At 39.8% G+C, this 23336-nt stretch overlaps 1 protein-coding gene across 2 annotated transcripts in view; it reads left to right on the forward strand.

The window, feature by feature from the left end:
- MAP9 (microtubule associated protein 9) overlaps positions 1 to 23336 on the forward strand; it is a 132072-nt gene that overhangs the window by 19436 nt on the left and 89300 nt on the right. For both annotated transcript variants that reach the window (XM_089670420.1, XM_089670421.1), the window contains exon 5: positions 16903 to 17096. In XM_089670420.1, coding sequence (XP_089526546.1) covers positions 16903 to 17096 — 194 coding nt within the window. The remainder of the gene's footprint in view (positions 1 to 16902; positions 17097 to 23336) is intronic.

Genomic DNA, 23336 nt, shown 5'->3' on the forward strand with positions numbered 1-23336 from the left:
GGGCGCGGCTCCATGTGTGAATGGACAGATGGAGCAGAGGGTGCCCCCAGAGCATGCTGCTTGCTGTGAGGGCACCCAACACACAGGAGGAGCCAGAAGAGCCTGTGTGGGACCTGAGACGAGGAGGATCCGGGCTGCTCTGTGCAAAACCACTGCATACAGTAGGTAAGTATAGACATGTTTATTATTTTACAAAAAAAAAATGAACCTTTAGAATCGCTTTAAGGAACCTTATAATTTATGCACTGTATTATATGTCTCAGCACAAATATCTCAGTTGTTGTGCTGCACTTTTGAAATAACAATATCTGGATGTGGGAACTCATGGCAGTGGTTTAAAAATATTAAATGTTAAAATATTTATTTATATTTTATGATATTTTTAGTTTATTGTATGATGGCACAGAGTGTTTTGTGTTTGCACTTTCCTGGTTGTCATGCTGACTTCACTGCATTCTGGGCCACTGATCAGAAAGAAGCATGGCAATTAGGATTTCTTTTTTACTTCTCTCAGCTGCCAATTACTGCATTGTTTTTCGGGATGACAACTCATCCTCAAATTTGGGGAGAAACCACAATTCTCACATTTTTCTGAACACAGGTTACCTGAAAATAGTTATACCTTAGACACTATTTAGAGTCCAGGTTGTGAAAAAAAGTTTTTTAGTAGACTTTAGTGGTAGTGAATGCAGCAAAGGAATTAACATACTGTTAAGTCACCTGATCACACTGATGCAGTTTAAAATCTTGCGATTCGTGTGAAATTTCAGCACGATTTCTGAAGACTTTATTGCTACTTGTGATTTTCAGTGATTTCTTGCAATTGTCAGTGCAATTTCCATTATAGAATATATGTACAGTATGTGAATTCACAACAAAACTGCAGAAAAAGTAATGCAAGAACTACTTTAGAAATCGCGCTGCAGAAAATCGCACATTAAGACACTGATGTTTACATTCATTAGATACGATTTCAGGTGCAATTTCAATTCGCAAATCGCTCCGGTGTGACCGGGCACTAATGTAGTAAATTAATTTCTGGCCAACTGCCAAATTTGAGAAACAGATTTATTTTAGACTACAGAGTAAGGCCTGGTTCACATCTGTGTTTTTCAGTGCATTTTTTGGAAAGGGTCAGGAACTTTTTTTGCCTGCAGCAGGTTGTGTTTTTAGTGCCATAGACCTCAATGGAAATGCAGCTGTGCTTTTGTTTTTGATGCATTTTTGCTGGTTGTCCTGCGGGAAAACATATACCTCCCAAAAATGCAAAATGCATCAAAAATGGCTGTCAAAAAAAGCAAAAAACACAGTGAAAATGCATAATCTGCAACTTGCATAAGAGTGAACTTAGCCTTCAATAGTAAAAAACCTGTAAAGATTAAAATTCTGTCGTTTTTATTGCTATCCATGACCCTGTGAAAGAGATTTCACCTCTCTTCCTTTGCATCTGACAGCCAGAACAAGAAATCAGGGAAGCTGTTGCCATTGGGAAAGGAAGCTGTTCTAACCCTTACCCATTTTACTAAGCAAACTGTGTTGTTAAAGTCTATTTCTTCATTGGAGAGATTTTCCATAACTTCCTTTCAGGACTGAGAAGACTGGAGACACAGACTGCAATACAAAAAAACATGACAGAAGTTCTATTTTTTCCTGTTCTTTTTAACATTTTTTTTTAAAAATGGCTAGAGTTGGGATTTAAGCCTTTTCCTTTTTCAGCAATAACCCACACCTCTTTCATTCACCTGTCAAATACCAAGGTTGAATGGGCAGTGGAGTCTCTTTTCTTTGACCACGGGAAACCAGATTCGGTGAAGGACTTACTCTCAAAATGAGCATGAGTCATGGCTCCCTGTATCACAGGGGCAGAGAGATCAGTCTATAGTATTGCAAGCACCACAGGGTCCTTTTACAATCCAGCACCATTGTTACGTTAGAAATGTTTTTAGAAATGGTACTGCCCGAGGGCCCTGGGTCAGTAGGGGGCCCCATGAGATGCCCATGGTACCTTTTTCATAGGCTTTTTTGAGTGTGGATGAGGACACAGGAGCCCCATGATCCCCTATTGGCCGGGGGCCCCATGAGTTGTCAGTCCGCCCCTGGGCAGGTCAGTTTAACATGTCAATGGCATCAGTTTACATCTGTTTGAGAAGGTTTTGAGACCATTCATATTTCGTTGACAGGTTAATTTACCCTGCAGCTGACCTGCTTCAAGTGGGTTTTGCATTCCCACATTAATATGGACTATTTTTAATCCTTATGCTACTAGCATTATTAAATAGATAGGAAAGTATATCGTATTTACTTGTGTTAATTTTTTTTCTTCATTTTCTGTTAGAAGTATAACATTTAACACAAGTAGTGACTGATACAGATAAAGAAAATATTGGAAACTATAACAAGAATACCTAACTAAAAATGCTGTTTCGCCATGGAGTCCCCGACCGCTTTTTCGCGGCAGGGCCAACCAGGTTCAGACACATGCCTAATGGCAGCTCTGATGTGAGACTGAGACTTACAAGTTTTGGCTGTGATAATATGTAAGGAAATGGTCAACTCCCCTTGCAAGCAACATGACCTTTTAAGAACTTGGTCAGTTTGTAATTACTTTCCTTTTGTATGAAGTCATTTAAGTAACCAGTATTACTAGGATAATAGAGGCTCTCCTAGATATTTGTGAGGGCAGCATTAATAAGAAAATATGAAATATGCAATTTCGCCATTACAGACCTAGGCAAATGATGTCATACATCCCAAGAGTCCTCAGGAGGAGAGGAGGGGTTTTCTCAGCTAAGCATACCCTCCTGACTGCATGCCTGAGCTAAGGGCGGATTGATTCCAGGAAGTAATTCCTATATGAATCCACTGCCTTTACCCAAGATGTCCATGACCAGAAATGCAAGGGGGTGTTTTTCAAAGTGATTTCTCAGCAAAATAAAGCATTTAGACATGGATGAATAGCTGAGTTTCACAAGTGTAATAAAAGTGCCACACCCTTAATACTTTAAAGCAGCAATTCCACCTCAAAGAAACCAAATACATTTCTTAGTGCTATAACTTAAATAAAGGAATGCGCTAAAACCACAAACTATTCCTAATTTAGTGCAAAAGATATATATATCTATTCTCAATTAATATCAAAAAATATCAAAATTATGTGCAAAACTATTTTTTAGTGCGTAATTTAAATAATTAAATTTGTGAATATAAAAATTGTCCAATTTTGAATTTCTTCAAATGTCCAAACAAATCCTTTTCAAATTCAAGTGCTCTCAAAAGAAATTGTGCATTCCCAAACATGACCTCGGTGGAGAGATATAAAAAGAGAGAGTGATATAATGCTCCTGGAACCGTTATATTGAGTGGTGGATACCTACCTTATGGATGATTGTGTAGCTATTGATCATCACACCTGAGAAGTTGATTTATTGCATCTGCTCCCAGAGCGAAATAGCTGAGTTTGTTTGAAAAATAAAAAATATTTAAATAGTGGTTTTGGTTTGTGGTGCTCAGATGCAGTGTAGTTCTGCTTTAAAGCAAACAAAAGGCTGTCAACACAGGCCCTAATATAGCTGTTGGCTTGTCTCCCTGAATTGCTTGGAAATGGACAGTTATATGAAATGGTCGCTTTGCCTGTTTGATTTTTTTTTTCTTCCAGTCCTGGCAACTGTAGTGAGCCATAAGCATATGGTGTACACAGTTACTAATTAATTTCAAAGATATACTGTATTTTTCAGATTGAAATTTTCCCTAACAAAAGGTCCAAATACAAATGAATACATAGACAAGAAAGAGCAAGTGTACATGCTATAAATAAGTAATGTTTCTGTGCTACATTGATTATCTTCATCACAAGATGGCAGCAAAACACTGCAAATAAAACCTGCATGCATGTTATGTCTACACAGATGACTCTAACCATGTGATACTTTGCAAAAGCAAATGTTTTCCATTAGCTTTTTTGATCTGTCACTTTAAGGTGATTTGTGTTTGGACAATGCTTGATTATTTGGACAATTACAACTAGCAATCTCAAAATGCGTATTGGCTTTAAACACATTTCAGTTAAAAAATGCCTATATTTTGGTAGCCACCTGTCAATTTCAAACCTGCACAAATTATATTTGGAGAAGGAAAGCTCAATCATCAAAAATCAACATTGACTGTGTTTATTCCTCGTGCTGCTAGTCATGCATCCCCGGCGTCTTTAGGAGGAGAGGAGGGGTTTTCTCAGCTAAGCACACCCTGAGCTAATGGCTGAGCTAAGGGCAGATGGATTCTAGGAAATAAATGCTACATAAATCATCTGCTCTTAATCAAGATCGCTATGGCCAGAAATGTTAGGGGGGGTTGTTTTTCAAAGTTATTTTTCCACAAATAAAGCACGGAGACATGGATGGATGGGTAAGTTTACTTTGAATATAAAAATGAATCAAACAGCTTATTTGGTTTGTGGTGCTTAGGTGCAGTGTAGTTCCGCTTTAACAAGTACTTTGGTCACACTGAAGCTCCAGATTACTTGCTAACCTTTTGGTGGTCTGAAAAATGGTGATGCTGGAAATGTATTGTAATTTCTTATAAACGAGCAACATTCTTATTTTAGTCACTGGAACCTAATATCTTGACTGTGACTGAGCTTTACCCTATGTCTTCCCCCCAGCCCGGACCCCACATTGACTTCTCCATCACATCCAACAACGCCACCACCAAACCTGCCCCGCAGGCCAGAGTACTTGGTGTCATTCTGGACTCCAACCTATCCTTCCAGCCCCAAGTCCAATCTTTAACAAGCTCGTGCAGACTCCACCTCCGCAAAATACGCACGTTCCTAACCCCAGAAACCACTAAACAGCTCATCCACTCCCTCATCATATCACAACTCGACTACTGCAACTCCCTCCTCACTGGCCTGCCTCACCGCTGGGTATCCCCGCTTCAGTAGATCCTGAATACGGCTGCCAGACTCATTCACCTTTCCAACCGCTCCATTTCTGCCACCCCCCTCTGCCAGTCCCTCCACTGGCTTCCGATTGCGCAACGGATCAAATTAAAAATCCTAACACTGACGTACAAAGTCGTCCACCATACTGCCCCGAACTACATCACTGACCTAATATCAAAGTACCACCCAGCACGCACACTCCGCTCCTCACAAGACCTTCTTCTCTCTAGTTTCCTGGTCTCCTCCTCTAATGCCCGCCTCCAGGACTTCTCCAGGGTGTCACCCATCCTCTGGAACTCCCTGCCCCAACCCATCAGATTATCACCTACTCTCCTCTCCTTTAGGTGTACCCTGAAAACCCATCTCTTCAGGGAAGCCTACCCCACCCCTTGCTGACTTGCCAACCTCCTCCACTCTTCCTACCACCCCATCCCTCACAGCTATCTCCTCCTGTGCCACCATCCCCTCCCTCCTAGATTGTAAGCTCGAAAGAGCAGGGCCCTCGATCCCCTCATGTTTTGCATTGTATTGGTATTGTTCTGTCACATGTTCTGTCCCCCTTTGTAATGTACAGCGCTGAGCGAACTATTGGCGCTTTATAAATACTGTATAATAATAATAATGTCTCTGCCACTTTTGTCCAAGTGTGCAAAAGCAGACCAATGTAAAGATAGTCAAACGTCTTATTCTGTGTTGTTCTGATCAACTCTCATCTGACAGAACAGAGTAGCATGTCTTGGAGGCCTGCAACTTTTTCAAAGCCTCTAATAAATCTTGGAAGGGCCCTTGAACAGATGGCATCAGGTTGAAGGAAACTTGTGCTGAAAGAAGTTCATAGTCATCCATTGCTGACATCTGCTTCTGAAAATGTAAATCGCCCGGTTGTCATTGTAGTCTTGAGACTACAATGACAACCGCAAACCTGTGTTTTTAAATGACTAGTGCTAGCTGACAGTACGGCCTAACAGATAATTTTTTTTTTATTATATATTTATTAAATACAAAAACCAATATAACATAAATACATTAATACATATTATTCAAGCATTTATTACAGTTTTTTCAACCCCCCCCCCCCCTTACCCATTATTTCACCTTTTTTTCCTTCTAGTAGTTTCTCTCACCTCTACTATCTTCCTCTAACTCAAATGTATCCTCTTATCATAATATCAACTTTTTACTCCTTACTTCTTTTCCCTATATTTTCTTTTTCCATTCTACTCCATCAATTCTACAAATCTCTGTGTAGTTTTAAATTCTCTCCACTTTTCCCAGATTTTCCTGAATTTATCCATTTTATCTTCTCCTCTAAAATATAGTTCTTCATTCCTACATATAAATTCTACTCTTTTTATCCAGTCTTTTATTCTTGGAGTCTCTTAGGCCTTCCAAAATGTAGGGATCAACTCTTTTGCTGCATTGATTAAATGGGGTACTATTATATTTTTATATTGTTTCGTTGTTAAATCGGTATTATGAAATAGACACACCCACAGGTCTTTTAATATACTTTTCCTTGTAATCTCACCTATTTGTTGTATTTATCTCCTGCCAGAATTCCTGTATTGTGGGGCTTTCCCACCATATGTGTGTTATTGTATCCACCAGTCCACATTTCCTCCAAAAATACATAGAATTCTCTGTATGTTGTTTATGGTCTCTACTAGGTGTAATATACCATCTTACCAGTAATTTATAATTCAGCTCTACAGTATTCATGTCCACTGCCCCATGTGCGATTTTAAATATTTTCCTTCTCTGCTGTTCGCTCAACTGCATTCTCAACTCATGTTCCCATTTTCCCAGAAATGCTGGTGTAACCAGATCAGATATCGTAGTCAGTATCTTATAAATTTGTGAAGTTTAACAATTGCTCGAATGGATATATATATATCTTTAACCCCTCTCAGCGGTTGTGGAGGAGATGTTACAAAATGCTTTAATTGATGATACTGCCAATCATCAAGTACATAAAATGTGTAGTTTTTTTGTTTGAACTTTTGTAACGAGCCTGTTTCTATGAGTAATGATATCCTTTAACTGCTTCCCAACCGCGGTATAGCCGAAAGATGGCTACAGCGCAGTTGTCCAGTTCTGAGAGGGTGTCCATGGACGTCCTCCCAGTACGCGCCCCCCAGTGGCGCGCACCTGGCGCTGTCGGTGATCGCTGTGTCCTATGGGCACAGCTGATCACGTGATGAGGTAAAAAAACAATCACATCAGGTAGTGAGACAATCCTTTTCCCTGGTGCCCGATTGTCTGCTTTATGTCTCTATCCCCTAGGGGATGAGCACACCAGCTCTGTCCTTGGAGCTTCCACCTATATGACATGTCTATCCATACCGCCCCCCCCCCCTTAGTCTCCTTCCCCTTTGACCCTTACCCCCCCTTTTTTTTTTTTCTCTTCTTCCTTCTTTGGCTTTCCAGCTTTTCACCATTTTTTATTTTTTCTTTCCTCCCGACTCCTTCCTCGTTGTGCCCTGTACCTGCCAGTACTGTCTTTGCTGTTTTTCACATCTTCTCCACTTCATTTTTTCCCTTTTTCTTTTTCCTCTACACTTATGTTTATTCCGCTGTCCATAGGCAACCTAATCTCACACCCGGAATACACTTGCACATGTGCCTCTCCCATTCCACGGAGTAATTTTCATATGCGTTGGCTACCTTTGAGTGGTACCTTTGCTGCTCCTCCTGGATAATACCGAGCTTTCTATATTTTCGCAACTTCTTCCTTGCACCAGAAGCCCAGCACCTTTAGCTTTATTCCCTTCCCCCCTACTCTGCTACTCGACGATGAAAGAAATCTGGGGGTGCAAATAAATGATCCTGCTCGTTTGGTGATATTTTGTATGCTATGTGGTGATTATGATTGGTGTTTGCCTTCTTTTTTTTTTTTTTTTTTTTTTTTTTTTTTTTTTTTTTTTTTTTTTTTTGCTGTGTTCTCGTGTTTTTTTTTTTTTTTTTTTTTTTTTTTTTTTTTCTTTTTCTTCTCTTCTCCAAGTTCAACTTCATTATTGTTACAGGTGACACGAGAGGGCTTTATTATTTTGTTCACCTGCATATTTCTTATTGTTTGGCATGTGCGATTTGTGTTTTACCGCGTTTTTCTTTGGCACATTGTATTACATTGTACAATTTATACCATTTATATGTTTTGACTTTTTCTCAATAAACTTTGTGGAACAAAAAAAAAAAAAAAAAAAAAAAAAACAAAAAAAAAACAAAAAAAAAAACAATCACAGCGGCCTTTTACCACATAATCAGCTATGTCCATTGACACAGCAGATCACCAGGTAAATACAGTTGCTGGTTATCAGCATCACTTTTCTCAAGCGTGAGGAAAGTACTGGCGATAACCAGGAAATGTGACAGGGCAGATCTGCACCGATACCCAGGGCACTGATTATCAGTGCCCTGATTATCAGTGCTCAGAAATGCCGCACATCAGTACCCAGCAGTGCCACCCAGCAGTTGCACCCAGCAGTGCTGCCCGTCAGTGCCACCCGTCAGTGCCCCCAGTCAGTGCCACCCATCAGTTCCTCCAGTCAGTGCCACCTATCAGTGCCCATCAATAACACCTATCAGTGCCCATCAGTGCTGCCTGTCAGTGCCCATCATTGCTGCATATCAGTGCATCATCAGTGCCTCCTCATCAACGCTGCCTCATCAGTGCCCCAGTGGTGCCTATCAGTGCAGCCTCATCTACGCACATCAGTGAAGGAGGAAAATTACCTGTTTGCAAAATTTTATAATAGAAACAAACCCTTTTTTTCAAAATTTTTGCTCTTTTTTTGTTTAGAGTGCAAAAAATAAAAACCCAGTGGCGATTTAAATACCACCAAAAGAAAGCTCTATTTTTATGAAAAAATATTATAAAAATGTCATATGGGTACAGTGTTGCATGACCGCAACAGCACTGAAAGCTGAAAATTGGCCTAGGCAGAAAGTGGGTGAAAGTGCCTGGTAGGCAAACGGTTAATCGTACATTCCTATCTTTAATCCAAGTTCCTGCTATAATAGTTTTAACCGGCAAAAAAAAAAAATGTGTTCCTTCAAGTGGTATTAATGGTGTTTTAAACCCCCATCCAAGTGCTGGTGTTTACCGAAAACATCCAAAATTGTTGTGGAAGCCAAATAATTTTAATCAATTGTTCTTCACTTAACATTTGTTCAGTCCCTACCCAACTTTTCCCCCGTGCATTATATACCCAATCCATTATTCATGATAGTAATACTGCATAATAATATCTTTTAAAAGCTGGCACATTTAAACCCACATTTATTTTGTCTTTACATAAAAAACTTAGGGTGAAATATGAAGTATTATTTGCCCATATATCTCATTATCATTCTTTTAGGAACCCTAAAATACATTTGCGGCAAGGACATTGGTAACATTTGGAATTTATACAGAATTTTAAGCACTATCATCATTTTCACCATATTTATTCATCCTACCCAGGAAAGTGATCATTTTGAGATTTTACTCAGTGCTTTTTATTAGCACTGATCACTGTATTGGTGTCACTGGGGATGTCAGTAACACCAAGTCTTTTCCCCCCAGTGTCAGAATGCCCACCACAGTCCCGCTGATTGCCGCCATTACTAGTAAAAATAATATAAAAAAAAAATTCCAGTGTATATACCACCATTTGTAAATACTATAAATTTCACGTAAACCAATTAATTTACACCTATTGGGATTTTTTTTAGCAAAGACATGTAGCAGAATACATTTTGGCCTAAATGCATGCCGAAATTTGATTTTTAAAATTGTTTTTACTGGACATGTTTAATAGCAAAAAGTCAAAAATATTGTTTTTTTTTCCTTAAAATTGTCAGTCCTTTTTTTTTCTATAGCGCAAAAAATAAAAACCACACAGGCGATCAAATACCATCAAAAGAAAGCTCTATTCGTGGGAAAAAAGGATGTAAATTTAATTTGGGTGCTGCGTTGCATGACCGCGCAATTGTCAGTTAAAGTAATGCAGCAGCGTAATGCAAGAAATGGCCTGGTCAGGAAGTGGGTAAATCCTCAGGAAGGCAAGTGGTTAATCTCATTTAATAAAGGTATATAGTTTGTTTGATTATATATTCCTAAGTGACTGAGTTAGCTTTACTCCTAAGTAATTCAGTTCTTTATCCCTCCAGGTAAATGGGAACTTTTGTTGTAGAGACTGTCTTTCTGCTCTTGGTATATTAATATCCAATATCTCCGATTTTGAAAGATTAATTTTAAAATCTGATAATTCTCCATAATGTTTTAATATTCTCAAGGTTTGGTAATGTTACTCTAGGGTTTACTACATAAAACAACATATCGTCTGCAAATGCTTTATGTTCTATTTCTCCAATTTGTAACCCCTTTATATCTACACTCTGCCGTATCATTGCTAACAGGGGCTCTAAGGATAGTGTAAATATAAGCGGTGATAGTGGGCATCCTTGTCTTGTTCCTTTATGGTAGTTGTCTTTAATAACATGGCTACTGAAGCCAGGGTCTTGAGAGACAAGGGAGTCTCTCATTCTGCTATTCTTTTTCTTTTAACAGCCAGGATGGCTACTCTGAGGTAGATTCACAGCAGGACCGGAAAATCTTATAATGCTTGGTGTGAGACTAGCAATTTTAAGCCTTGCAAGTATGTGGTGGGTCATATTTTGGCCTTCTTCAAAAGATTGTTGATATTTGTCTGACCTAGAACACCACCAAGGATCAGATCACAGCCTTGACAGTCTCTTTTCTGAGGCCAATTGATTTTTATTCTTTGGCGCATGCCTTGGTACAGGGTGCCATGAGTATTGCCATCTTTCCCCCCATAGAATTACAATTTACTTCTACCTGTCTTACAAAAACCTCCATTTTGACCCCATTCGAGACCTTCTTTTTAGTCGTTTTGATGTTGAAGGCTGTGTTTTTGGTTGACATTACTTCAACTTGTAGGGTCTCAGCTCTGGCTGGCATTTCCTGTGAGCAGTCGTTCTTGATACTCGAACTGTGACAAGGTGGTTCTTCAACCTCAGCTGGTTGGGGAGAAAGTCGCTTCACACATTAAATGTGGTTAATGCGATCAGGATTTGCCTAAGGCTAGTGCTGCAGTTCGGCAATTGGATTCCCTCTTTGCATTTCACGAGGGCCCAAAGAAAGGTCATGCAGCTCCATTGGATTCGTCAGCTTATTTCTCAAACTTATGACTTGACGACTTTTTCAACCAGGAGTGTAGGTGCAGCCTGGGCTTTCTGTCATCAAATTTCAGTAGCTTAAGTTTGAAAGCCACTACCTGATCTTTGTTACACGGTTTTACCAGGAGGATATTAGAACCATTGAGGATGCTACCTTTTGGTTGCAGTGTTTTGCGTGATGTTTCTTTTTGTTTATGGGGCCTGTTGGCTTGCTCCTGTTGTGCCCTCCCTTCATATTCGGTGCTTTTGGACATTCCTGTTTATAAGGATGAAAAAACTTGGTCTGTGTCCCTTGATGTGCAATAAAGAAATTTTGATTTTTGGTTTACCTGTAAATCATGTTTTACGGCTTACTGCAAAATTGAAGCCATACAGTGGCTAAATGGTTAGCACTTCCACCTGGCAGTACTAGGGTCAGTGGTTCGAATCCCAACCCCGGCACCAACTGCCTGGAGTTTGCATGTTCTCCCTGTGACTGCGTGGGTTTCCTCTAGGTACTCCGGTTTCCTCCCACACTCCAAAGACATGCTGGTAGGTTAATTGGCTCCTGTCTAAATTGGCCCTAGTATGTGTATGTATGAATGTGAGTTAGGGACTTTAGATTGTACGCTCCTTGAGGGTTAGGGACTGATGTGAATGTACAATATATGTATGTAAAGCACTACATACATTGACGGCGCTATATAAGTACCTGAAATAAATAAATAATTATACATGTCAAAAGGCTCTGACAATGAGCCTTTAACTTTCACCTCTGCAGAAGGGTGACTATATAAAGATTTTATGCACTTTAATAATTTTTGGTCCTAGTCCTATCGCTTCTAAAGTACTCATCATAAATCTCCAGTCTACTCTGTCAAACGCTTTTTCAGCGTCTATTGACAGATGTACAACTGGAGATTTCTCCTTCTTGCTTTTCTGCAGCAGTAGCAAAGACCTCAGACCATTAGCTCTTCCTTCTCTTCCCGGTATAAATCCCACTTGATCTATGTGAATCCATTCTGGCATTAGGTCTTTTACCCTATTCGCAATAACTTTTCCATATAATTTTGTATCTATATTCAATAATGCTATTGGTCTATAGCTGGCACATTAAGATAGATCTTTATCTTACTTAGGGATAATTGTTCTGTGTGCCAGCAGGGATTCTTTCCTTATTTGCATTCCCTCTCCTAAGGCATTCATATATTATTATTATTATTATTATACAGTATTTATAAAGCGCCAATAGTTCCCTCAGCACTGTACATTACAAAGGGGGACAGAACATGTGACAGAACAATACCAATACAATGCAAAACATGAGGGGATTGAGGGCCCTGCTCTTTCGAGCTTATAATCTAGGAGATACGCACACATTTTAAGGATTGTTCTTTTAAACTTCCTATAACATCTTACCAAGCTTTTCCATGCTTGTGTGCTCCTAAGAGCTTCAAGCACCTCTTCTTGTGTTATTGGTCTATCTAATATTGCCAGTCGTTCTTCTTTTAATTTAGGTAGTGCCGCATTCTCTAAATATGTCTGAATTTTTTTGTTTTTATCCTCTCCAATTCCATTCTTTTTTTATGTATTTGCTCTAATTCATATAGATCTTCTATTCTAGTCTTTATCTTTTCCTGATGTTTTTTCTTTTTTTCTGCCCCTATGGAAATCAGGATGCCTCTTATATACGCCTTATGGGTTTCCCAAACCATAGCAATTGAAACTTCTTCCATTTCATTTAGTTGAAAATATTGTTCTATTTCTTTTTGTATTCTTGCTTCCGTCTCCTGATCTTGTATGAATGTTTCATTTAGTTTCATTTAGTGTAAGAACTTCATGAGGAATTTGAGGTGGGAATGGACATTAACATATCTTTTGTTTCCAATGGTGGGAGAGGTCTAAGGTGTGAATTGGTCATTACAATGTGTGACAAGCTTCTGAAGAACATCTTGTGTTCAGTGTTTTGTCCATTTGAGTACCTTGAAAACTCTTTGCATGCATTTTTCATGATGAAAAAAAGGCTCTGGACAGCATCAGGAACTGGAAGAGTTAAAAATTTTTTTTTTTAAACGCAAACATTTATAAATGCGATTTGCAGTGTTTAGCCGTGTTTACAAGCGTTTTGTATTTGAAACGCTGATAAAATTGACTGCTGACGCAAGTTTTCTATGTTCATAAAAACGACTGTAAACTCAAATACCTGTAAACGACTGTAAATGAAGATGTGTACATGGACACATAGGAAAACATTAGGGTGAGTTCAGCTGAAAAAAACGCTGAACAGCTCCTAAACGTGGGTTTATCAGCTGCAGTGTACATGAGCCCTTAGCCAATTTTTGTATGCATGTGATAATACTTTATGAGCTTGAAACACTGCAGTATGTCAGCAGCTTCCAATCTATTATCCAATGGCCTAAGAGCATTAAGTTCATCATCATAATTTCACACTAGTTGTCCTTTAAAGGGGAGCTGAAGTTTTATGGCCCACAGGCCTGTGCTATAATATGAAATTATGCAGAACAAGTGAATATATGGCAGACCTAAATATCTCCAATCGCTGCTGACATCTTTTCCTGATCTTCTTTTGAGTTAGTGTCTTCGGTTATCATGATTGAACAACCCGGAATGACATGTTTCCTGTTCATGCACTCAGAAGTGTATTCATACCAAGCTTCACATACTGGCTCAGTGTACATTGAGTAGAAACATTTCTGGTAGGCAGAATAGGAGCATTATTGCAGTTGAGACACAGAATTGCTTCTGCAACAAAAGCCTATCTGGCAATAAAGTGATGTTTGCAGCTTTAGTTCCACTTTACTTTAAGCCAGCGTCTTGAATACTGTAACATGTGCAAATTGGGAGTTCTGACTTCATTGGCTGCATTTGTGCTCTTGGTCAGTGAGCATTTTCAGATGGAAGTCAGCACTGGCATTTCTGTCAGTACAGGTTTCCTTTTATAGTGGACTTGAACTAAAAATGTGGAAATTTACTATATTAGGAAACAGACCGTATATGTTAAATTGGTAGTGGAGTCACAAAAAAACAAAAAAAAAGTACTGATCCCCCTAATATACAGCACATACTAGCACATTATCACACACTTACCTGTACAACAGATCCCTCCAGTGATGCATGTTTAGGAGATATTCATTGTACATATATATATATATATATATATATATATATATATATATATATATACAGTCAGGTCCATAAATATTGGGACATCGACACAATTCTAACATTTTTGGCTCTATACACCACCACAATGGATTTGAAAAGAAATGAACAAGATGTGCTTTAACTGCAGACTGTCAGCTTTAATTTGAGGGTATTTACATCCAAATCAGGTGAACGGTGTAGGAATTACAACAGTCTGCATATGTGCCTCCCACTTGTTAAGGGACCAAAAGTAATGGGACAATTGGCTTCTCAGCTGTTCCATGGCCAGGTGTATGTTATTCCCTCATTATCCCAATTACGAGCAGATAAAAAGTCCAGAGTTCATTTCAAGTGTGCTATTTGCATTTGGAATCTGTTGCTGTCAACTCTCAAGATGAGATCCAAAGAGCTGTCACTATCAGTGAAGCAAGCCATCATTAGGCTGAAAAAACAAAACAAACCCATCAGAGAGATAGCAAAAACATTAACGTGGCCAAAACAACTGTTTGGAACATTCTTAAAAAGAAGGAACGCACCAGAGAGCTCAGCAACACCAAAAGACCCGGAAGACCACGGAAAACAACTGTGGTGGATGACCGAAGAATTCTTTCCCTGGTGAAGAAAACACCCTTCACAACAGTTGGCCAGATCAAGAACACTCTCCAGGAGGTAGGTGTATGTGTGTCAAAGTCAACAATCAAGAGAAGACTTCACCAGAGTGAATACAGAGGGTTCACCACAAGATGGAAACCATTGGTGAGCCTCAAAAACAGGAAGGCCAGATTAGAGTTTGCCAAACGACATCTAAAAAAGCCTTCACAGTTCTGGAACAACATCCTATGGACAGATGAGACCAAGATCCACTTGTACCAGAGTGATGGGAAGAGAAGAGTATGGAAAAGGAAAGGAACTGCTCATGATCCTAAGCATACCACCTCATCAGTGAAGCATGGTGGTGGTAGTGTCATGGCGTGGGCATGTATGGCTGCCAATGGAACTGGTTCTCTTGTATTTATTTATGATGTGACTGCTGACAAAAGCAACCGGATGAATTCTGAAGTGTTTCGGGAATATTATCTGCTCATATTCAGCCAAATCCTTCACAACTCATTGGACACCGCTTCACAGTACAGATGGACAATGACCCAAAGCATACTGCAAAAGCAACCAAAGAGTTTTTTAAGGGAAAGAAGTGGAATGTTATCCAATGGCCAAGTCAATCACCTGACCTGAATCCGATTGAGCATGCATTTCACTTGCTGAAGACAAAACTGAAGGGAAAATGCCCCAAGAACAAGCAGGAACTGAAGACAGTTGCAGTAGAGGCCTGGCAGAGCATCACCAGGGATGAAACCCAGCATCTGGTGATGTCTATGCGTTCCAGACTTCAGGCTGTAATTGACTGCAAAGGATTTGCAACCAAGTATTAAAAAGTGAAAGTTTGATTTATGATTATTATTCTGTCCCATTACTTTTGATCCCTTAAAAAGTGGAAGGCACATATGCAAACTGTTGTAATTCCTACACCGTTCACCTGATTTGGATGTAAATACCCTCAAATTAAAGCTGACAGTCTGCAGTTAAAGCACATCTTGTTAGTTTCATTTCAAATTCATTGTGGTGGCGTATAGAGCCAAAAATGTTAGAATTGTGTCGATGTCCCAATATTTATGGACCTGACTATATATATATATATATATATATATATATATATATATATATATATATAAAGAAGATTTTTTATTATTGTTATTATTCAGCATCCTGAAAGATTTTCCTTCTGGCTGGAATTCCTCCTGAAAAATAGCAGTGTACTTACTCGTATGTGAGGTGCTTCTGTGCCTACAACCTCATAGCTGTATACCTGCATTGTAGGGGCATTGCTGCTTGTGTTTGCTAGTATCTTGAAATTCGGAGTGAGATTTGGTGATGTCACCACAGTGCTGGAGAGAATTCTGTACCTGAAATTGTACACTTCATGCTTCTACCTGCTTCTGCTTAATTCATTCTGTAGATTTGTGCTTCCCACACCCCTCCTACTTGATCTTGAATAGTTCCAATACCATCCCCCCCATTTTACGAGTTTAGCAGTTATCGGAGGAGGGGGCAGCTGTGACATAAGCAAGCAAAGCACTGCTTCCACCAAGATGGTCACCACCACACACAAGCACAGTGCGGAACAAGCCAGTAATGGGGAGAGATCAACTGCAGGAACCCTACAAGCAATATGGATGACTAGTCCTTTGCCTTCTGCTTACCTTTTTTCTTGGGCACATCTTATAAAGTTCAGGTCCATTTTACGGAAAAAAAATAAAACACAACCAGAAACCTTTGTAACAATTTAGTGTTTCAAAATTTACAATATAGTTAGCCTGTGTTACCAGTGTCAATCAAAAATCCAGATAAGCTGCTAATGTGTTGTAATTACTTCAGTTCAGTAGGTGGCAGCAGAGTAATTCCAAAGCATTTCATGAAAGTAAATATTGAGTATTATAGGCTTAAGAACTATGACTTTCATGGTCATGACATGCAAAAATATAATTGAATAAATTACACTATTCTTGTTTTTAAATGGAAAAAAATATTAATCCAATTTGTGGTTTCATGTTTTTGAATTATTTATTTCTCTTTTTATATAGCTCCAGGTTCTGGTTTTTCTACATGGGATGGGGACTTTAAACCAACTCCACAGGACAGGAGCAGAGACAAGACCGAGGGTAAACACCCCATGAATAAACCTGTATTAGTCTCTCCTCCATCTTCTCTAACAAGACTAAATGACAAAGTTTCTGCTTCTGAAACATGGTCCTTTTCTGAGAGACATAGCCCAGAGGTAACTATAATGTTCACAACTGTAAGTGTCTTTCTGACCGCAGAAAATGTTTTAATTAAAACCATTTCCATTTTCAACATTGTGCTTGAAAGCCTGCAGCCATAACAAATCCTTGGCTTCAATATAAAGAGCAGCACTGTAGGTATTAGATGAGAACCATTTACATCTCATGAGTGCTAGAAAATCCATTCTTGGCATAACTCACAAAAATAAAGAGGATTTTATTTTACGGTTATGTTTGTAGTTATGTATAGTGATATTATTTGTTTGTATTGCTTGACATTGCTTGTAATTGCCTTTATAACTGATATGTCATTTAGTTATATCTATTTACACATTTTAGGATTATGACACTGGCAAGACTTTTCATGCGCGCATGGGTCCCAAGTCTGTCAATTCTCTTAATTTGGCTCTAGAGGATTATTTCTGGATCATATTGGTGTACAGTACTGTTTATATGTTTGTGGTTGATTGGTTTGTTGATGTATTCACTATATGACCTGATTTTCCATTGTGCTTGTTAAGTACCTGATTATTGCCAGTGTGAAGGACACCTATTTCTTAGTTGTACAATACAGGACACAGGCTCCTTTATCATTGGGTTACAGTGCATCCAGAAAGTATTAATAGCGCTTAACTTTTGCCACATTTTGTTATGTTACAGCCTTATTCCAAAATGAATTAAATTCATTTTTTTCCTCAACATTCTACAAAACAATACCCCATAATGAGAATGTGAAAGAAGTTCGTTTTGAAATCATTGCAATTTATTAAAAATAAAAAACAGAAAAAAACACATGCACATAAGTATTCACAGCCTTTGCCATGACACTCAAAATTGAGCTCTGGTGCATCCTGTTCCCACTGATCATCCTTGAGATGTTTCCACAACTTGATTGGAGTCCCTCTTTGGGAAATTCAGTTGATTGGACATAATTAGGAAAGGCATAAACCTGTCTATATAAGGTCCCACAGTTAACAGTGCATGTAAGAGCACAAACCATGACGTCCAAGGAATTGTCCGTAGACTGTAGACGTTAAGAACCACCAGGAATCTTTCTAAAGCGGGCCACCGGGCCAAAATGAGCAATCAAGGGAGAAGGGCCTTAGCCAGGGAGGTAACCAAGCACCCGATGGTCACTCTGAAAGAGCTCCAGCCTTTCTCTATGGAGAGAGGAGAACCTTCCAGAAGAACAGCCATCTCTGCAACACTCCACCAATCAGGCCTCTACAAAGAGTTGCCAGACAGAAGCCACTCCTCAGTAAAAGGCAAATGGCAGTCCGCCTGGATTTTGCCAAAAGGCACCTAAGGGACTCTCAGAGCATGTGAAACAAAACTCTCTGGTCTAATGAAACAAAGATTGAACTCTTTGCCTGAATGAAAAGTTTCATGTCTGGAGGAAACCAGGCATCGCTCAACACCTGGCCAATACCATCGCTACAGTGAAGCATGGTGGTGGCAGCATCATGCTGTGGGGATGTTTTTCAGCAGCAGACACTGGGAGACTAGTCAGGAGCGAAGGAAGGATGAATGCAGCAATGTAAAGAGACATCCTTGATGAAAACCTGTTCCAGAGCGCTCTGGACATTAGACTGGGGCGACATCTTTCAACAGGACAACGACTCTAAGCACACAGCCCACATAACAAAGGAGTGTCTACGGGCCAACTCTGTGAATGTCTTGGAGTGGCCCACCCAGAGCCCAGACTTGAACCCGATTAAACATCTCTGGAGAGATTTGAAAAAGACTGCACCAATGCTCCCCATCCAACCTGATGGAGCTTGAGAGATACTGCAAAGAAGAATGGCAGAAATTTCCCAAAAATAGGTGTGCCAAGCTTGTAGCACCATACTCAAAACTACTTGAGGCTGTAATTAATGAATACTTATCTCCTAGATTGTAAGCTCTAAAGAGCAGGGCCCTCGAACCCCTCGTGTATCGCATTGTATTGTTATTGTACTGTCGCATGTTCTGTCCCCCCTTTGTAATGTACAGCGCTGAGCTAACTGTTGGCGCTTTATAAATACTAATAATAATAATAATACTTATGTACATGTGTTTTTTTTCCGTTTTTTTATTTTTAATTCACTGCAAATATTTGAAAACAAACTTCTTTCACATTGTCATTATGGGGTATTGTTTGTAGAATGTTGAGGAAAAAAATGAATTTAATCCATTTTGGAATAAGGCTGTAACATAACAAAATGTGGCGAAAGTTAAGCGCTGTGAATACTTTCTGGATGCACTGTATATGCAGCTGCCTTCTTGTAAGTAGGCACTGGCAAAAAAAAAGAAGGCCACAGAGATGTCACCCATATAACCCAGTCCATTCCCAGCAAGCCTCATTTTTTGCTAGTGTCCATAGGTTGTGAATCTCTTCTCTCTACTGAGCAGAACTCAACTTTTTACTTTTGACCAGTGACATCCCCTCCCTCTCTACTAGTGCAGAGGTTGTTTTGAGGACTTCTCTGGGGCTGATGTTTCACAAGCATGGCAAATCTTAAGTGCTAACAAAAAGGGTCAGACTCTTCTTTCTTTATGCAGAGAGAAATTTTAGCCATAAAGAGTAGGGGTCACAGCTGTGCCCCTTTTGACCTTACCTCCTAAGCCCTTTGATTTCCTCCTTGAGGCAGACACATTACTGAGGAGAATGTATCAGTTGAGGACGCTCCTTCTTCTGATGAACTGGATCTGGATGATGTGCCTGTAGCAGAGGTTTTGGGTCCCTTAAACTACCTAAACCAGGCAAGAGTTTTCCGGTCCACTGGTTCCCCTTGAGTGCTCTCCTAAATACCCTTTCTACCTTAATCTGGTTCTCTTGGCTCTGTAGAAACTGCCTTTTGAACCTCTTAGGGATATTCATTTGTCGGACTTTACTGGCAAAATTGACTTTTTTGTTTCTATCAACTTTGTTCAGTGGGTCTTTGAGTTAGTGTCCTTATCCTAAAAGGAGCCATTCTTAATGTTGCAGAGGACAAAATTGTTGTTTTGAAGCTCCAGGCCTTCTTCCTCCTGAAATTGGTAAGTGAGCTGGGAATTTTTGTTTGTTGTTTTTTTGACATGTGTCGCCCTTCCAAGTGCTGCTTGCTGCAAAGGCCAGTTTATAGGTTGGGTTGGATGCCATTTGTTTGTATTGTTGGTGAATTGGTGAGGAGATGCACTGGATATCTTTGCTGCCATTGTGCTATTGCTGGGTTTCCACTGTGTCCGTATACCTTTTTTAGGAGGGGTGGGCTTCCTTCAGGCATACCTGCCCTTAATCTATCCACTGCAATATGTGCTTCAACTTTGGAAACTCAACATTTTTTGAGTTGGGACTGCAGTACACTGATGTGCTGTGACATGGCCTCTGACGTTTACACATATATTTGCAAATGTGTGCATACTAAATTGTTTTAACATGAACTGTTAGACAGGGTTAATTCAGTTTGTTGCAGGCTAGCTGGTAAGTGAGCTGGAAAGTTTTGTTTGTTGTTTTTTTGACTTGTGACTCCCTTCGATGTGCTCCATGCTGCAAAGGCCAGTTATAGGTTGAGGCGGTTTCCATTTGTTTGTACACGTTTAGGCATTCTCACTTTGTACTTCTGAACATCTGCCTGCTTCTTGCCCCACACTGCTATGTGGATCAGACAAATTACAATTGGAGCCTGTAGTTTGAAGTTCTTCCCTTCCATATTAATGCAAACTCTACCAGATATGTTAGTGTTTCATTGGCTTTTCAGCAGCAGTCTGTGATTTGCAAGGCTGACATCTTGGCTTTTGTTCTGCCAGGTGGATGTTAAGGCGCCCCCCCCAACCCCCCCAACACACACAGGTTTTGGATGTAAGGTGCCACAAGCTGCTCTCCGAAGCTGCCAAGCCTTCTTGACCCCTTTGTTATGTGAGCCTGTTGGTATAATTTGCCTTGTTGGACTGTGTGGGCAATCCAGTCATAATTCTTAAAGATCCTGTGCCCTGTACTGTATGACTAAGAAAATAGGATTATTGATTTACCACTAAAATCAGCCTCTTGGAGTACAGTATGGAACAGAGGTCTTTCCCCTCCGTTCTTATAATGTCTCTTTTTTGCTTGCTAAAGAACTGAGGCTGGGAGTAGAAACAGGTTGTATAAAGGGGTGTCCCTGCAGCTTTCTTTTTTTTTGGGAGTGTCCAATAACCTGAAGGTAGCTGAAAAAACCCAGCTGTAATGATTAAAACTTATGTCCTATACTGTAATCGATTGTGCTGTCAAAAATGCAGTTTTATCCCATGTATAGGATACCACCCAAAAATCACTAGCTTAGGCAGTTTTCCAAGTGCACTACTGTCAAAATTGTAAATTACACTTAGCAGGTATTCTTTGCTCCCTGTCTGCATGTGTAAGTAGTTAAGTTTTTCATCCAAACACTACTGTAATGCATAAGACTAACATAACCATTTTCTCTATGACAGCCTTTCCCAAACTTCTTACCCCTAAGGAACTCTTGCAATAATTTTCGGGTCTCAGGAAACCCCCTATTAAGATTAGTCCAATGGCGGTGTGGAAGTGTGGTACCCTGCCATGATGTAAATAGAAGCTGTGACTGTGAATGTTGGGGGACTCTGAGGGTTTGCTTAATTTAGAGGAAACTGTTTTTTTAGTTTTCCCACTGTTTAGTAAAATCTGTTTTGGGACCTGGAGCCCGGAGATTTTACAGTGATCTGGGTGAGATTCAATCTCCAGTTTTGGGTCCATGTTTTGCGAACCATCAGCACACTAATTGGGCAGGTGTGTGCTGGGCTTTTTGCGGAAACCTGACCATGGTTCTGTGTTCCAGCCCAGCAGACAGAGGATGCCTCTGTCCAGGAGTACAGAATGGAGCCAGGGCAGCAAGAGACTGTCAAGTATATGAACCAAGCTTTTGAGAGAGGTACTGAGTGGTATGGTGTCGTGGTCTGTAGCAGACAGATGAGGGCCTGAAGAGTAAGGCCAAAACTGCAGTGATGTATGTGATGTTTTTGATTGTTGGAACTTTGTCAGCACTTTCTTTTAATAAAATTGAGCATGAACAGGCATTAAAAAGAAGAACTTAGTGAGGGGTTCTGTCCTTAAAGATCTCCCATTTGAAGCTACTGTAGTTCTCACAGTGGTCACTGAGAAAATGCCTCTTACTTTTGTTGTAGTCAGGGGGAAGAATGCCCCCCCCCCCCCACAGTTGTGGTCAGAATGCCACCATTAGAGTCATGCAGCTAGCTCTACCAATTGGTATTAGACCTAGAACTATGCAGGCACCATCACATGGGAGGTCAGATAGCAACAGCTTAAGGAACTCCTAGCAACCTCTGGAGGAACCCTAGTTAAGAATGGGTAGTCTGTTGATCTGGAATGCACCCAGTAATGAGGCCTGGTAACCCTCCTTGCTTTCTCTCACATACAGAATGCCTAGTGTAAAACATGCCAGGACTACCAAGATGCTGTGTCTATACAGAGACACGGTACAGAACAATGCATGGTTGGTCAGTAACGGAAAAGATCAGTTGCAGAATGACCACAGTTAATACTATTGTCTAGTCATCTGCCGGCATTATTTGGGCACACCTTACAGCACAGGTGTCAAACTGGCGGCCCTCCAGTTGTTGTCAAACGACAAGGCCCATGAGGCATTGCAAGATTGACAGTTACAAGCATGACTCCCAAAAGCAGAGGCATGATGGGACTTGTAGTTTTGCAACATCTGGACGGCTGCCAGTTCAGTTCAGAATCTGGCAGTTGACTACTGTTGTTTCAGGCTACAACTTTATATTTGATTGAAAAAGCCCTTTTGGCATTTATCATAGACTTCGAGAATTTTGAAGTATGTTAAACTGAAGAGGTGTGTACTTGATTGAGAAAATGATATGATAATTCACGTCTCCTAGACATTGTAGAAGATGTACTTTACCGATAACAGTTTGCCATCTTGTATATGGATGCCAAAAAAAATCTGAGTACTGGGAACTCTTCAGGATTTAGAAGGATTTGTTTTCTATTATAACGTGATAGGTCATCGCAATTACAACTATTCCAATCATGACTCAGATGCACTTGGCCTTTTACATGCAGCAATCAGCAAAGAATAGATTTGGCATCAATATTAATAACTGTAGAAAAATAGAACGGAGAAGCCATTATTTAGCAAAAACCTTTCTTGCATATGCAGAATAAAAAGGTGCACGTTAGAAATATGATATATAGTAAGCCTATCAAGTTCATTTTAAACTGATGCAAATCATTGTAGAAG

The sequence above is a fragment of the Staurois parvus genome, unplaced genomic scaffold (genome assembly GCF_062004578.1).
Source record: "Staurois parvus isolate SC_StPar_1 unplaced genomic scaffold, SC_StPar_1.0 ptg000090l, whole genome shotgun sequence".
Classification (NCBI taxonomy): domain Eukaryota; kingdom Metazoa; phylum Chordata; class Amphibia; order Anura; family Ranidae; genus Staurois; species Staurois parvus.